Source organism: Photinus pyralis, unplaced genomic scaffold, assembly GCF_008802855.1.
Source record: "Photinus pyralis isolate 1611_PpyrPB1 unplaced genomic scaffold, Ppyr1.3 Ppyr1.4_LG2, whole genome shotgun sequence".
Taxonomy (NCBI): domain Eukaryota; kingdom Metazoa; phylum Arthropoda; class Insecta; order Coleoptera; family Lampyridae; genus Photinus; species Photinus pyralis.
The window spans coordinates 52,823,938-52,841,921 of record NW_022170403.1 but is presented as its reverse complement, the minus strand read 5'-3'; the positions used below and the strand labels follow the sequence as shown (position 1 = coordinate 52,841,921).

Here is a 17,984-nt window from a genome sequence, read left to right as displayed (position 1 = left end):
TACTCGATCAAACATAATGAATTATTTTGTAAACGAATTTTGACGAAGAAAACTATTTGTAAAACATAAAATTGTGTATGTACCCCGGGCATAAACTGATGTTTATACTCTCGGGCGACTAAAAAGCTCTCGGGCCATAGGCCCTCGAGCTTTTTAACTTGTCGCCCTCGAGAATATAAACATAACTATTATGCCCTTAATACATAAATAACTATTACATTATTTGTATGTCAAATCAGTTTACATTACTCTGTTACACCTCTTGATATTTTTAGATTTTTAGAGTAATGAACACAAAATGAACAAAATATGTATGTTAGACAATATATAGAAAAAAAATTCCTAGAGAGCTGTATCTATATATTTGATACTTTTTAACATGCTGGTCAATCTCAATACTTACATCTTGTTTTCTATTATGTCTAGTTTGTAGTAATTAAGAAAAAAGTCTATAACTAAGTGTAAAATACAACTTCACAGAGATCATTTGTTCAAAAATATAACAATACAGTATTATAAACTAAATTTACTTAATTTTAATTTTATGCAACTTTAATTTAAAGCCCAACATCTCAGATAATACACCTGATAATGCTGACAAAACAAATACTTTTGTGATGGTATACAGATGAGGATTGGCTGAAAATCCAGATATTTTGAATGGTGCTTCCAATTCCTATAAAAACACATCAGAGCTATACATTTTAATTAATCATCAATGTTAAACATAGTATTGAGACTTCATCATATTTTTCATGTTTGTGTCCCTATGCAATGCTCATCACATTCAATCAAATCTGAAACAGCCCCACACTCCTCACATATTCCTCAAAATTAAAACGCATATGTGCTGGATTTGGATAACAAGGTGTAGTGCGTCACAAATTAATACTGGTTCTTAAAGATTAACGTGTTGTATTTTTATAATGTACACCATGTAATATTTTTATTTCCCTCTTGCAAGTTGGTAGAACTGAATTTCCCAGGAGAACTAGATAGGAAGAATAAACACTAGTTTTTAAATATGGCCATCTACTAATTCATTATTGTAGATGGCGGCATTGATTATATACTACGAACAAGATAGGCCACAGTACAGCAAGAAACGTTACACATAAAATGATAATTATTTAATTCGAAGTGCTACTCCCACACAAAATTGAGAAGAAATTACAACAGATAGCGCTTTTCATAATGAAATTGTTTGCGTCTTGATTGTAGAAGTTAGTTTTGATTATAACTGTAATTTTCACGGCAAGAATGTTTTGAAATTTAATATGTAGGTATATGTATAGTGATGCTGATAATGACAGAGTAATTTTTATGCTTTCGAGTTTCATTCATGAATGAACGACTGTTTCGGCATATTAACTGATAGAAATGGCGACTCCGAAAAAATTAAATTTACCTGAACATGAACTAATAGTATAACCTTTTCGGAATACCCACTCCAAAAATTCGAATATCATTTTAACGAAAAAAAATGTAGTAGTCATTAGACGGTAGTATTTACTGTTTTTTTTACTGAAAATCTATTCTTGCTCACTAGTTGCATATATAAATATTACTAAATTTAAAATGAATTAAATTTTAGGGATGCCGATGACCAAAATTAAGAATTATGGCAATTTGTATTTGTGAGTTATATACCTATGATATTGCTATACAAAATACACGGATTTTACGTAACCATTACGCAAATAACCTTTCAAAGAAGAATGCCAATTTAATGTTAGGAAGCATACTAAATGAAGCTTAAAAAAAGTTGTACTTAGTCGAGTTTTCTTTATACCAATATATTTTTTTAGTTTAATGCATGTAAAGTGTAAATTGTTCGATATTCGCCTCAATCTCTCACCGCAAAAAATAATTCAAAACTGCTAACATGCCCACCTATTTATCTTATACTTAACACCGAGCTTAATACTATCTATGTTCATACTTCATATTCCCTATAACTATAAACTAAAAATTGGAACAAAATACATTAAATGTGAAAATCCGTACCTTCGTAAAAATACCTAAGTACAATTATACCTACATATAACTACTTATGTTGCCTTATATTTAGTTTTCTAGTAGATGACGATTGAGCTTTAACGGTCTTGAAAGATTTTAACATTGTCGCTGGCATTTTATAAAGTTTACAATTTACAAGTAAATCTATTATATACAGGTTATGTTCTACACATTTATTATTTTTATCTAACCATATAGGAAATTTATTTTTTAAGTTTTCGTTAATTTCTAAAACAAGTGTTTTTTTAATAAAAGGTATATGTTTGTTATTTAAAAAAAAATTGTCCATAATATTTAAACAAAACAAAACAATTTGTACAATGACATCTGTTGGCCGATATAAAAAATCTATACTGTCACTCTCGCCATAATCCCGTAAAAAAATTAAAATTTCGTTTGTTGCGCGCACTTCGTCACTTTTTTGGTTATTTGTTTTACACAATAGGGTACATGACAGTGGAAAAAGAATAAATAGATTTTTGTTTCATAAGATAGAGTAAGGTGCCAGGGTATCGTAAAATAACTTTCTTTGGTAATGTACACGAGTAACTATTATATTTTAGTAAAACTAAAATAAAAAAATAACGACATTTGTCACGTGATATCAAACGCCAATCAGAGCGCGTGACGTCATTATCCTAATCCTCTGTGCGTTTCTAGAGTTTGTCCACGTTTTTAATTTAGTGCTTGTTCCATTTTATAGTGATTGTATTATCCTCAAGTTCAGTTTTTAAAACCAGAAATGAATGGAAAGTAGGTGTACGAACGCTGATAGCAGCAAATCTGCCAAAAATTCATGTAATGATGGGAATATTTCTTGCATCAAAGTGCATCTTGCATCTTGTAGGTTTTTAAGTTAAGATAGGTTTTTACAAGAAATGTAGTTATTTAAGAGGAATGTGTACTTAAGATGCTATGTTTTTAGGTCATCGAAGCTATCATATGGAGATGATTCAGTAAGCTATGTCCAACTGTACGTAAGCGCAACTTTTTTACATTACGAACATTTTGTAGATAAAGGTCTAAATTTATAAAGTAGTTCTTAAAAGAATTTTTTTTGGAAAAACAGTTTTTATGGCGGGCGCTCTTATGGAACTTTACATTGGGTGCAGTCGAACAGAAGACTCTTAAGCGTGATGGCAACTTATTCACAGTTAAGTCAAAATTTGCCCGCAATACAGGGTGTTTTTTTGGGAGCTTTAGTTAAAAGTTTCTGGGAAAGTAAAATAGGTAGGTTTTTGAAAATTTGTACTTAGGAGTTACTCTGAAGGCCAAATCGATGTAAAATATTTTCAAAATGGCCGCACTTCCGGAAACACCGGAAGTAGATAGTAACTTCGTTATTTTAAATGGCAACCCCTATTTTTTATTGCTTTTTTGGATTCTACGTGAAATTTCACTTCTTTTGATACCCATATGTCGATATCTACCATTTATGGTTTTTAAGTTATTTTGACTTTAAGAAAAAAAATGGCGGATGCAGATGGTACCTTGATAATTGATTACTTGCAAACGGTTGTAGTCATGGCAACCTATTTTTATCAGTGCATAGAGAATGAATAGGGCTTTCTTTTAGTGCACTTAAAAAAAAGTTAAGTTGCGTACGACCGCCCCTATGGATATCCAAATTTATGAAACTTCAAAGACTAAAAACTCAGTTTTTTTAAATGGAATGACCATGTTCTTACTATTCCATGAGATAGAGAATCGAAATGGGCATATTTTGACAATACATGTTCCTATAGCTATCTTTAACAGTTTCTGACTTATTCCCATTTTATTGAATTGACACTATTTTTTTCGGATTTTCTTTTTAGTAGTCGGCCATGATTTTATAACAATTGAATTTTAAACAAATCTAGTGACACTAATCCATCACCCACTGTTATAGGTTAACATAAGTTTTTCAAAAATCGAAAAATGACTCGCAGTGGTTTCACCTATTTTGGAATTTAATTGTTATTTATGGTGAAATGGGCAGAATCGCGGCGCGTGCTTTCCGTACATTCATTCGAAAACTAGAACGAAATTGTATGAATTTTTGAAATTTTGTACCCCTAATGCACTACAAACCGTTGAAGCACAAGTTATACAAAGCTCTACAAGAGAATATTTAAGAAAATGAATTGAATTGCAAATGCAAGATTAACAAAATAAATTCAATGCAAAATATAAAAAACTTTGTTGAAACATTTTTGGTATGGAATTGTTGCTAGAACAGATATCGCATTACCTCTCTTAATTTCCAGACTTATACGTTGTTTAAGAAATTCAGTTGAACGACTCTGTTTAGATTTTTCAAAAATTTTCTGTCCTATATCCTTATTAAATGAGTTATTTATTAATGAATTATTTAGACTAGAACTAGAATCAATGGTATTAAAGAATCCATTCCTTGATTTGTTTAAAATTCGATTGTTATAAAATCATGGCCAACTACTAAAAAGAAAATGCGAAAAAAAAATGGCATCAATTCCGAGATCAATTCAATGAAATGGGAATAAATCAGAAACTGTTAAAGATAGCTATAGGAACATGTAATATCAAAATATGCCAATTTCGATTCTCTATCTCATGCAATATTAAGAACATGGTCATTCCATTTAAAAAAACTGAGTTTATAGACTTTGAAGTTTCTTAAATTTGGATCTCCATAGGTGCGGTTGTACGCAACTTAACTTTGTTTTAAGTACAGTAAAAGAAAGCCCTATTCATTCTCTATGCACTGATAAAAATGGGTTGCCATGACTATAACCTTTTTCAAGTAATCAATTATCAAGGTACCATCTGCATCCGCCATTTTTTTTTCTTAAAGTCAAAATAACTTAAAAACCATAAATGGCAGATATGACATATGGGTATCAAAAGAACTGAAATTTCACGTAGAATCCAAAAATGCAATAAAAAATAGGGGTTGCCATTTAAAATAACGAAGTTACTATCTACTTCCGGTGTTTCCGGAAGTGCGGCCATTTTGAAAATATTTTACATCGATTCGGCCTTCAGAGTAACTCCTAAGTACAAATTTTCAAAATCCTACCTATTTTACTTTCCCAGAAACTTTTAACTAAAGCTCCCAAAAAAACACCCTGTATACGGTTCACGCAAAATTGTGTGCAGTTTCCTTAGTTGACAACGAAGAAAACAATTATTTTCTTTGCCCTACCATCACGGGACTTTTACAACCCCTCTAAGTCCAAAGGAGTACTAGTGTCGATAAAGTCTTCTTTATCATGTTTAACAAGTCATGATCTAGTCCGATTATTCGAAACTCTATGGGCAAATGGCCGAATCGGTTTCGGAAGTTGTCCAAATTGTCGTCTACCGCACGCCTCAGGAGTTAACGTACGTGAAAAATGTGCTACTCATGTCAATACAGTTTTCTATATTACGTTTAATCAGCAATCGTCGAGAATCCTTTTGGATTTCTCTACTCCATGAAGCTTTTGAATGATACAGGATCTTTGGAACCAGATTTACCCGCCTGGGATACTTATCTGTGCTACAGAAAAATGTGACCACTGAGCCCTACCACCACCACAAGGTGTACCCCATGGTAGGGCACCACTTATAGCAGTTATAATTCATCACGAAATCTTTTAAACTATTTACGCTGGGGTTATGTGTTTATAATTGTCAGGACTGTGACGTCACAGACACCGCCATGACACAAAACAGTGTTTTGGCGCTAGAATAAAAATTTATAATTTAAATTGCATAAATCTGCAATAATATGATTTATTTTTCTGAAATATCATTTTTTAAAGTTATAGTAGAGGTATACGAACAGTTATAACGGGTTAAAAAAAATTTGTCATCTACCCTATTCGCACATCAATGAGATCCCGGCGCCGCGTAAGCAAATTCCTAAACAATCATAAGGAGGTAAAACTAAATCATCTCCATAAATCAATCGCGCTGCCTTAAAGACAAAATTGGATAGGTACCTATACCTATGTAGTATCATTGTAAATACAATGGTAGTATGTACCTAATACAATACCATAAAATTATTATTCAATGCTAATACGAAGACTGTAGTGTGTATCGTTTTGAAGAAAATTTGAACATAAAGGGAAACATTGTCATTATAAAATTACTTGTGATAAGAAGGGAACACGATACCATTTTTAAATACGAGTGTTATGAATGGTAGTTTCTCTTCATTAATATCAATATTACTTTCCTATGGATCTGAGACGAAGATCTTGGCTAAAATTAATAGAATTCTGCACTTGAAACGTTTATTTTAATAAGATGTACTATTACATAGATGGCTCCGTAACTGTAAGTACATACATATTTATAACGCTTTTTAACAAGGAGGTGGCCTATCTTTTCGTAAGTATATAATCAATGATGGCGGGTAGTTATAAGGTGTACTCATGGCACTCTTGTTCACAAATAAGAGGAGAAAGAGGAAACAAAAACTGTAAAATTATTCGTTATTCTACATGGTCAGTATCAGTTTTCTGAAATACCAACATTAATTTATTTATGAAACACGAAAAAAAGGAAAGTTTATTCATGTTCAAGCGAACTACACTCCACACACAATGGTTTATCAAGAAGTGCAGTACTTGAAATTATTAAACAAGTCGTCTTTTTGTAAAATCCTTTTTTATAAGCTGTATGGCAATTGTAGTGAAAGAGTTGAGGGGAATTGTACACATGCATTCTATCATTGAATAAGTATTTATACTTATTCAATGATTCTATTAAAAGAAAGTCTCTGTATATATTCTAATAATTTTTTTATTGTGTAAACAAATATAGTATCGATCTATAATGTAAGTAACCATGTGATGCTTCAAAATCGCAAACTCCATTTTTGACGTTCATTTGTTAAGATACGGTATTTAAGTGACGTTAATTCTCTAACGCTTTGACGTGGTGAATTAAAAGGATACACACGGGAATTTACTTTATTTAGAAAAAAACTGTTTGTTTTTGTCCCATTTGTCATGCAATTGTAATCATCATTTTCAGTAATACGGAAGTTTGTGAAGAAAAATTAACCATGCCGAGAAAATCGTTATTCGGGGCAATTTATATTTTTTCTCGTATTTTTTACTGAAAAGTCACCCCCGTCTCCCATGATCGCCATCCCTGATCATCCCGCGGGAATATCTGCGCCCACGAAAACCCCCCAGTAACGATTCCTAAGCGATTTTTCCAGCTTTCCACCCCTTATGCAATTTTCAAAAAATGACCAGTATTGCACAACATTTTTCTTCAAAATTTTCTGAACATTCTGCCGAAAACCGCATTTCGATACAAACTATTTGCAAACATTTATAACTTTGTTCCTTATTTCCCTAGTATATACAAAGGTGGTGGCCAGCGCGACGCAGCATAGGGTTTTCAATGGTAATTTCTGTAGAGTCTAAATAAGTTTTTTTAGAGGAAAAAAAATACTGCATCTGTTCATCAGTGCATCAGTTAATTTTATTGACAGGTGGATCTGATTTATCGCCTTTTCTGTGTAGTTAAAAGAGATGAATTTTTATTTTTCCTAGTATTTAACTTTCTTAATGTCTGATAAGAAATTGTTTGGTAAAATTATTCGACCTCTATTATTTTGGGGGAGATATTTTCTGTTGTCAACTGTGCATGATTGGTTGTTATTTTGATTTTCGGAAGAAGGGTTTCGCTTTAAAGAAGACGTGAACAGGGATATCGTCGCTTTATGCCACGTTTAGGGCTATAGTGCGGCTAATTTAAATCAGTTTTTTTGCTACAGTCACCGAAGTATTACGTATCGTTGGAGTTTTAAATCAGCTTTTGGCCAAGTTCAGCGCGGAACTTCGTTTCTGGGAAGATTTAAAAATCGACTTTACGTATCGTTGGAGTTTGAAGTTAGTTTTTTGCTACGTGCAGCGTGGAACTACGTTTCGTTGAGTAATTTATTTCGTTTCTGGCGAGTCCCATCGTGGATTATTTGTGTTGAAGTCACGGCCAGTATTGAGGGTTTGGTCTAATGTGGCGAAAGTTACCAGATTCTAGCATAGACATAAGTATTAGTAGATCGGATATAGACGACTGCACATCCAATTCTGACGTACAAACGTACGTCTGTGATTGACTTTTACGACGTAGATGAGTATTGTTTTGTTTATTTTTGTATACTTACACAACCTCATATATTTCATTTTCAATTCTGCGATTTTAATATGCCGTTGTGTTTTATCCGTGTTTAACGATTATTGATAATAGTTTACGTGATAGACCTTAAAATAACAACGTGGTCTATAATTTAATACAGATTGAAGAACAATAATATGACCTGTAGTGTAAAATTATGCAACCCTTTAAGGACGTTGTTACCAGTTCCAGAGAACACGTCTTTTTATCTGTGGTTGTAGTTATGTTAAACTTGCAATGGGCATGTAGGAGGCAGCCGATGTTGTTGGCTGCATTGCAGGATTTATTGTTAGGGTGTTTGAAAAGAAAAAGTCTATATAACAGATGCAGTATTTTTTTTCTAAAAGAAACGTATTTATACTTTTGCTCTAAAATAATTAGGGGACCTAGTAATGGACTATAAAGAAATGACCAATGAAATCCCTATGCCGTGTCGCGCTAGGCACCACCCTGTATATGATTTTTTAGGTAGGTAATGCAAGTTGTAGAATTGGATACGGCAGCATTAGGTACACAATACACATACACAATGGGTAAAATTTCCAAATTAGAAATTATGCTTTTAATTTCAACAACCTGCCTTCTTTTCCGGAGGATCGTCCACACACGTTCAAATATCATTTTACCTCAATAAAGGAAAAAGGAATGTTGACTAGGGTCATGTTTATTTGTCTCTTCTTTAGACAAATAACCATTTATTGTACTTGACTTGAAAATATTGTACAGCTTCGGATGAAGCAGTTGTCTATAATAAATTTTACAGAACTACTTGAACGCGCACCAATTTTAAGTACCTAGGTACATCTAGAAATAAATAGCTGCGCTACTGCTGCTTACCGCCATTGTGGTTTATGTAACTTTTTAGAAATGATATCTTTGAGAATGATTCCTGGAGGCAATATTGAATCTTAAATGACAAAACTTTCAACATTGAAAGAAAAGGAGCAGTTTTACAACGACTGGACTTTAAGAGTCAACAATTGCTTAAAATAAAAAATAAAATGCGTCCTCTTATTTTAGCAATATTGTAGTGCATAATTACTGTCTTTCTAATAAAATTATATAGTCGCTCTCGAGTAATGTATGTAAAATTTATATTTTCAAAAACCACCCTAAAAAATGACTGTATAAGACCAAGAGTCATTCTCAAAGTTCGATATAGTTTTACTTTACGATTTGTCAGTGGCCACCTCTATTGGTTCTCATCAATTGCATGCCGCCCTTAATGTTTTTCTTATTTTATTTAAAAATATAACAAACATAATTTATAAAAACCGAAAAATCTACAATATTCCGCGTAGCGCATTTATATCACAAACTCTGATTCTACATCACGCCACGCCACGTTATGCCATACGATACGACGTCAGAAGCATCTGAAACTGTGTATATTTATGTGAAGTTATATATGCATTCTGTGTCCACTGTTCTGACGATTCTACTCCACGCGACGCCATCTGACGCAGTATCAATATAATCGGTTTCAACATGTCGATTGTAGTACACCACATAATTAATCAGAACAATTTGAACGTGAATTTTAGGTTTTACAGTCGAAACTGTGGAAGATAGAGACTTGACATTTAGAACGTAGGCTTCGCCAAAGGCGTTAAGGTGTACTCCGAAAACACCATCCAAAATTTCCCCGCGAGCAGGGAATAACCGAATCAAGATAGAGGGTAATGGTTATGGGCGTACCACCTCGCGGCCTTATCGAATCAGTTGAATTTGATAATTATTATTAATTAAATTCCGCAAGTACGTACTTTGTCTCCAACAGCAAGAACTGTATGTAATATTCAAAAACAATGGTATAAACAAAAATATGTATAACGGGCGATCAAAAATGAGTTGCTGTCGAGTCGCCTTTGGAAGTTCAAGTTAAGTACGATTTCCCATGTAAACAAAAATTCCAAAGGTAACTCGACAGCAATTCATTTTTGATCGCATAGTACCTACCTTTAGTAAATCTGCTGCGAGTTTTAATACACTATTGGCAACATTTAATTCGTCTTTCTTATGGGGTTTTTGTTCGATTTGTAAATACAGATTTATTTGCTCTGTGATCAGAATAGACAAATTGCTACGATATTTACGATTGATCTTTGTGCCTAGAGTCATGAATCGTAAAAGGAGACTTCCTAAACCGAAGCACCAAAATAATGCTTCAATATTATACTGAGACTGTAGAGCGGATGAGTCCTAACAAAATAATTATTCATGCTGCAGTAGATTACTAAATTAGTTTCTTACCTTTAAGATTTCCATACTGAAGAAAAATATGAGAAGCAAATTTATAATAAACGTCGAAGAAACGATCATGTCAACAGATCTTTGAGGTCCCCTTTTCTTTAAATACGAACGTACTGACAACCAAGTCTTTATATTGCGTACTTTATTTAGCCGAAAGTGTGGCAGCTGAGATTTTCGCGCTCTTCTTGACGATGTTAAATGAGAGAACAACTTAGCATACAAAAATCGTTGTTTAAAGGTACGTTCCGCCACACTTAATAAAAAGAAAAACATTGTTGCAAGTATAAAACGTTGTAATAATGCAACTACCATAACCGTACGTTCCCTAAAAGTGCATTGAATATCAAGAAATATCAAAATGGTGTGATAGCTACCATAACGAATGACCAAGAGCCGCGTCAATGATGGCAATCATTGATCCGGAAAGCTTTTCTAATACAATGCTTGATAGTTCAACAACAGTTAACTGGATTTCACTGGACAAAGCAGGATCAACTGTGGTATTGCGCAGGCGGAATAGTGACGGTAAAAGTGCCAGTATAAGTGCATATAGAACGCCTATGTAAAAATAGTCCATACTCTCGGCCATTTCTTCAACCCTTGCAATAATTTGGCAACTAATATCAAATACTGATAACTCCACCTTTTTGATTTCGTGTTTTTTCCATATGGTACAACTCACTAAAAGATTTGCTTAACACAAACACTTACAAAATAATAAGTAAATACCTTTATCTGAAAGTGCACAACAAGGGCTTAGTATCGCAGTGGGTGCACATGAAGTGTCCCACATATGATTATCAACATCGGACGGTTCATACTCAGAAGTACAAGTTGGTTCTGAGCTGTAACTGCAATCTTCAGTGTTCGTAGTTACTCCCATCCATTCTGTTGCAGATGCTGCCGTTTCTCCAACATCAGGGGATGAAATAGTTTCATCCTCTTCGCTATCCCAAGATGTGCTCTCTCCTTGCGAATCTGGAGACATCTTTCAAGATCGCACATTTAACTATGGTGTGCATAACAATCTAAAATGTTTGTCTCTTCTACTTTTCAAAATAATTTGAACACAAACATTTTAGCGTGGTAATCTGTTGTAAAAAATGAAGTATACAAAGGAAATAGAATTTATGAAGTGAGTGAATGCTATTTATATATAACTATTTACTTTGTTAGTAGTAATTGAAGTGGAATCATATTAATTTAGTCCTTTTTACTGTAAATACAGCAAAACTCATAGATTCATCGATTAAGATTATTTCAGTTTACAATTTCATGTATCAAGCTTACCAGCACGTACTACAGTATATGTGGCTTAAAAATAATTTCCATATTTTCCTCCTTTGAAATCCACTTCAAATGTACCTTTTCATTTACACAAATCTATCTACAAAAAAACATACCTTTCTAAATGGACATTAAAAAGGAATTTGTGATTGAGAGAGGAATTAGCAGTACGGCTGAATCATAGACGTAGCTGTAAGCCTGATATACTAATTTTAGTCCAATTCGGACACACCATTCGGCTATTTCTAAACAGACAGATGCAGTCAATACTATCCGAATGCTCTGAATTATGTAATAAATATTGAAAAAATATTAATACCAATGCTCATTTAAGTCAATTTGTGAAATGAAAAGCATCTATATTACCAATTCTTTATTGTAAACACTATAAGGTACATAAAACGGAAGACGTTATATCTTCCAAAATAATACATAATAATTAAACCAAAATAAACACGTAACATACACTGTCTAAGATAAATACGTAAAATACGAGTTGCGAAGTGGAGGAAGTTGAGAATAAAAAAATTTAACTGCAACTCTTAAATGCAAACTGTTGGGCAATTTTGTTCATTCAAAATTTCGTCAAATTCTCCAATTTTTGTAGCAGTCATAAAAACTAAGTTTGGATTTGTTGGTTTCAGGATTTTAATAATTTTGTTGCACGTTGGTTAAAAACGTATGCGTAATAAATGAAAGAAAAAAACGATCCCAAAAACACATTAAAGCGTAAATATTTACCTAGTAGGTTTACAGGGTAGAGTGCAAATAGATGGAGGTAAGCATCGGGTGTTCGAATTAGTTGAGCGTTTGTTTGTAGCTTTTTTAAAGGTACCCAACAGCTAAGAAAAAATATTGTGAATATGCCACTGACCATTATTTTGTTCTGTAACTTCAAGAGGAGATATTGTTGGAGATAAATTGACATATGAAGACGAGAGAATATTTAGGAGTATCAGGGAACTACCTGTCAAATTAAGGAGTTTGAAAGTTGGATTGCACGGAGCTATGGTCATTTTGTCCTTTCATAGGATGAATGAATGTATATTTTACGGTTTTAGTTAATTTCGCAAGTTCATAGTTATTCTGGAATGAGTCTTTGTTTGGTATTATAGTTTCCAATCACAAAAAAACAAAGAGCATAACTTAGGAAGTTTTGTATCTTTAGGAAATCTTGGAATTTATTTCCTTCAGATGCTCAGATTGTAAAAGAGTCCCAAGTCTAGAGTCATTATAGACCAATGGCATCGCCGTCGTGTTTATGTAGTATGACGATCTATAATCATGAATGATCGGGCCCTGGTAGACAAGTCTCCCAAAAGTGACAACAAACTACAAAATCCCATTCAAACAGTGACGCCAAATAACATTACGTCGAGATTCTACTTGTGTTTTTTCCATGCTGACGCTTAAATGAAATCGCGTACACTTACCCTGTCCCCCTCCTTTCCTGTAGAATTAATTAACTTTAACTTCCCAATGGACCTGAGATGTCTCCTTTCGCTACGCCCATGATTCAATTGCCTAGAAAGCTTTTCATCCATTACATTAATAGTTTGCTGATTTTCGTCATGACTAATATCACTTTCAGATCCATTATTACCATTACTATCAATTGTGTTAGTACTGTGATATTTTGTATTTTTTCTAACCCTGCAGTCCCCAATAGATTCAGCAGTTTTAAAGCTTTCAAATCCATGATCAAATAATATATCCTCTACTCCCGACTGCCTAAAATAATGAATCAAAACATAGGTACTTATTAATTTACCTTAAGGTTAATACTTACGGAGTACATATGTGCTCTTGAAAAACAACAGTCTTTCCAGTCTCACCCTTTTCATTAGAATCTTTGCTCCTATGCTTTTGATTGTTACAATCAAAAAAGGATCTGGTTATGAGAGGAATTTTACTTTTGCGTCGTCGCCTAAAATTTTTACGTTTTTGAGTTTGACTTGGCGGGTGATGGTCGGATTGTGTGGCCATAATTTGTGAGTGAATAAAACTAAGAACCCACATCATTATCACAGGTACCACAATTTCTGTGCAAGGAACATACTAGAAAAGAAAACACGTATCGTTATAAACAATGAGATTTATTGCCCAAAAGAGACAATCTCTAATTAAAAGATGCATACTAATTTACTTCTCCTGATGGTTAGAAAAAAATTACTTAAATGTAAGATTGCTTGTGAGTATTTGCAAAACTTAAGATTTGTTTATGCTCATATGTCAAACAAAAAATAGTGCATACTTTCAAAACACATTGATTGGCCTATACAGTCCTTGAAAGTCCTATGATAAAACGAAGATATCATGTGCATGATTTATTAACTAATACAGATACAACAAACAGTTAATAACCCCATAAACAATTTTCCTATCGTTATTTATTATTAAAGGATAGGAATAATACCTACATGTTTTTGCAGATAATGATTAAAAGTAATAAGTTACAAATTGTTGATTAGACACAGACATTCGGGGCCGGGACACTTCGCTGAATGCCCACAACGCCGACACAATTTTTGGACTAGGGACACTACGCCGACCGTACCCACATCGTCGACAAGTGTGCAAGGGACACAAGCCGACCATGCCCATTTCGCCGACAAGTGTACAAAGGACACTAAGCCGAACGTGACCACAACGTCGACTCATACAGTATGGTATGGAGTGCAACACCAAGCAGCTTTGGATATTAGTTTATTTGTAGGTTTAGGACATTTTTTTAGCTTTTTTTAAAATGCAAACTCATACAAAAATTCTTAATGAACCTGAACAGAGTATGAGGGGCCTGGTTTTTCCGGTTTTTCAAATAGTCGGCGTTGTGGTCACGTTCGGCTTAGTGTCCCTTGCACACGTGTCGGCGATGTGTGCACGGTTGGCGTAGTGTCCCTAGTCGGCGATATGGACCATCCAAAAATCGTGTCGGCGTTGTGGGCATTCGACGAAGTGTCCTAGACGCCATAAATTCCTGCGCTTTCTCTACCATATTCAGGACAAAACCCAAGATAGAACAGTCAGCTAACGCAATGGGGACTTCTCTCGCAACGGACAATGTAACGTAAAAGCGCCGTCATAGCGGATAAGGCGGGAAGTATGAATTATTCTAGCTAGACAATTATTGAATAAGTCACGAGGTGTAATATCAAACATGCTTCAGTCTTTCCCTCGGTCTTTCCAGTGTGTTAAAGAAAGTCGACAACCCAAATGCAAACTGCGCTAAGAACTGAGATACCAATGTGAATAAACGGTCGATCTGACTTGCATAAATTATTAGTATGTCTTATTAAGGAGTATAAATAACCTGTAACCTATTGTTTATAAAGATTTAAAAAAAACAATTGTTTAATTTAAAATCATCATATTAATCAATTCATGATTGTGGTTATGAACAACACGATCAGCTGTACAGTTCAGATATGGCCCTAATGGCCGTTTGCACCGACAAATTTAAGTGGAGCTTAGCTTAAGCTAAGTTCTGCTTAAATTTGTCGGTGCAAACGGCCATTATACTTGCAAAATTCAAAGTAAATACTCGTAAGTGCCCCTTTCATACTGGTTTGTTTAGCAGCGCTGCACTGCGTCCTGTCCTTCTGCTTAGCCTTGGAAGGTAAGGCTCGGGTCAAGGTTAATACGATTTCTCATGTAGACAAAAATTCCAAGAGTGACTCACTAGCAACTAATTTTTGATCGCATAGTAGTTTTCCCCTTCCCTTAGACACTGATGTATACATCCACCTTTACACATTTTTTATCTTTACAGAAAGACTTCCATAAATGCTTTTTGATAGGGAATTTCATTAAATCATTACATCTTGCACAATACCATGCTTCATGCCAATCATATTTACAACAAAACAACTGTTTTAATCAGGTTGAACCCCCTTCAGAAGGGGCCTCCTCCTCCACTTTATACTTCTGGGGTTGTTCCCTAAATATTACAAAAATTAAAACTGCTTGGCTCACAAAAGGAAATAGACTCCGAGCATGCTTTTGCATTAAGTCAAGATTTAGTTCAAAGAACAACACTACATTTCAAATTTTTGAAATAAATAAGCAACAGAAAGATAATATGAAATATTTTATCCAATTCAACAAATAACCTACACAAATACAACCAGTGCTATATATATCAAATCTTGTTCCAATGTATTAATATTGTATTAAAATTGGCAATCTAAATTTGTAGATGTAAACAAGCCTGGCAACACTTTGTAAACAAAGATTCAAAATATAACAAAGCGTATTTCTATCCAAAAGCATTATATATAAAAGGGGTTATGTAATATGTAATTTATGTACCCACCTCCGTAGAATCATCAGACAGTTTACTCGTATTATAAGAATAAACTGCAATATTAAATAATTGCAGAATATAGAGACTTAACAACAATAAAAATATCTTCCCCGATGTCTGTTGTACCCACCACTTAGAGTACAATGGTAGCAACAAAAATCGTAAACTAGCAAGTCTCACAACAGTTATAATCCCATGCTTAGGTTTTGCTTTCGTAAATGAGGAACCTTTAAATAAACTCAATGTAATGACAATCTCTATTTAAGACAGTTAAATGTGTACCTCGAACCAAATCAATATCAATAAATTCTGTTTTTAAGGATTTCATTTTTAAATCTGCTTCACAATCATCCCTTTCTTTGGCGTTCGTCGATTTTAAATGAATTGAATTTTTCGGAAACCGAATATCGGTTAAGCCGTGGTGTATACGTTGTTCAATTGTTTTCTCCCACAGCTGTCTGTCATACGTTCCTATCTTTTTTTGATACCTAAAAAAGTATTACAGGTACTGAGACTTTTTAAAGGTCAATTTTATACTTACCATCCAATAAATTGATCTATACCCATTTATAACCTTGTTATCGAAAAGTTGAGCAGGATTATTTATGATTAAAACGTACTCAATTTCTTAATATTTCGGAGATTTTTTAAAAATTGAAGAACGAACAAGGTTTTATATTCAATTTCAATTAAAAGATAAATGTTTTTAAAATTCAAACATTGCTAACGTAAAATTTGACAGTAACAATAGTCAAATCAAAAGAGAGAGGCAGAGGTTCTGTGGTTACGTTCAGCCAGCGTTCAGCCAAGGGATTAAGACGAATTTACACCTCTGAGTTAATGCAGAAATTGTGTAAAGCTCTCTCTTTAGACGGTAGCATTATTGACTTTTGTTTATTTATATAAGTGGCTCGCTGGACCTACAGTGATTATAAAAGACATCGGTGACAATAGGTGTCTCATTTTTTGATTGGCTGCTGAATCACGTGGTACGCGGTAGCCATTTTGTGGCAAACTTTCAAATTATTAAGGATCCTCAGACCCTTTATAGTTTTGTATTGTCGTCCATCCGTCCGTGTGCGCTCTAACTCTTTTTAAAAGTGGCCGATTGTGTTGAAATTTGGTGTACGGGTACTTTGGACATTAAGGATGGATGCTATTGATTTTCAGGAAGCTGGTTAAACAGAAACAAAAGTTATATAGGACTTCGAGTGAATCGGGAACAGGAAAAACTGCGGCCTCAATATAATATAAATCAAAATATTTCATTCCCTAGGTCATGTATCGAGTTCGGACTTTCGCTAGATTATTCCCTATGACTCGTGTAATAATGCAATATAACTCATCTCTGTGGTATAGGTCAAAAGTTTTAGAGCAAAATGTACCCAAAATTATTCTTTACACATACATTTTGAGTTGTAAAAGCTTTCAAACGCATTATCTTGTTGCTGAAAGAGTACGAGGAAGATCCGCAACTGATCATAAGACCCATTTTGTTGATAGTGTAACAAGCAGGCTAAGAAGCGAGTACGGTTGGTTCCTAGGTTGCAAAAATTTAGACCGTTTTGAGAGTATATGGTGTGAAGGAGAAGTATTGTGTAAAGTTGTGCATGGAGATTTAACAATATTAATGTAAATATTAGTTATGTTGGTGACATGTACTGTTAATGTAATTAAGTAAAAACTGTACAGTTGTAAATAAATAAATAATAATAATAATAATAATAACATCACGTGCACATTTGATAACCGAATGTGTGAGATTCAAAGATTTTAAATTATTTTTATGAGGCCACATCGATTTTGCTCAAAATAGGTACGTCAAAATCGTTATTTATGCACCAAGATCGTTGGGTAAAAGACTAGAGGCATTATTTTAATGCCCAAGACATGAATTTTATGCATTTTTGGCGACCACGTGGATTTTGATCAAAACATGTCAAAATCGCACCAAGATCGTTGGGAAAAAGACCAAGAG

General features: G+C 33.8%; 1 protein-coding gene across 1 annotated transcript; it reads right to left on the bottom strand.

Annotated features, from left to right (window-relative positions):
• Window positions 1-343: 343 nt before the first annotated feature.
• On the bottom strand, window positions 344-16,765 carry LOC116163246 (putative homeodomain transcription factor). The gene is made up of 10 exons (XM_031477108.1): window positions 16,548-16,765; window positions 16,289-16,494; window positions 16,016-16,233; window positions 13,493-13,761; window positions 13,137-13,434; window positions 11,146-11,404; window positions 10,791-11,097; window positions 10,417-10,741; window positions 10,123-10,365; window positions 344-676 (listed from the first exon to the last, which is right to left on the bottom strand). The coding sequence occupies exons 1-10, from the start codon at window positions 16,571-16,573 to the stop codon at window positions 527-529; spliced, it is 2,301 nt and encodes a 766-aa protein (XP_031332968.1). The 5' UTR covers window positions 16,574-16,765; the 3' UTR covers window positions 344-526.
• Between the last annotated feature and the right edge of the window lie 1,219 nt (window positions 16,766-17,984).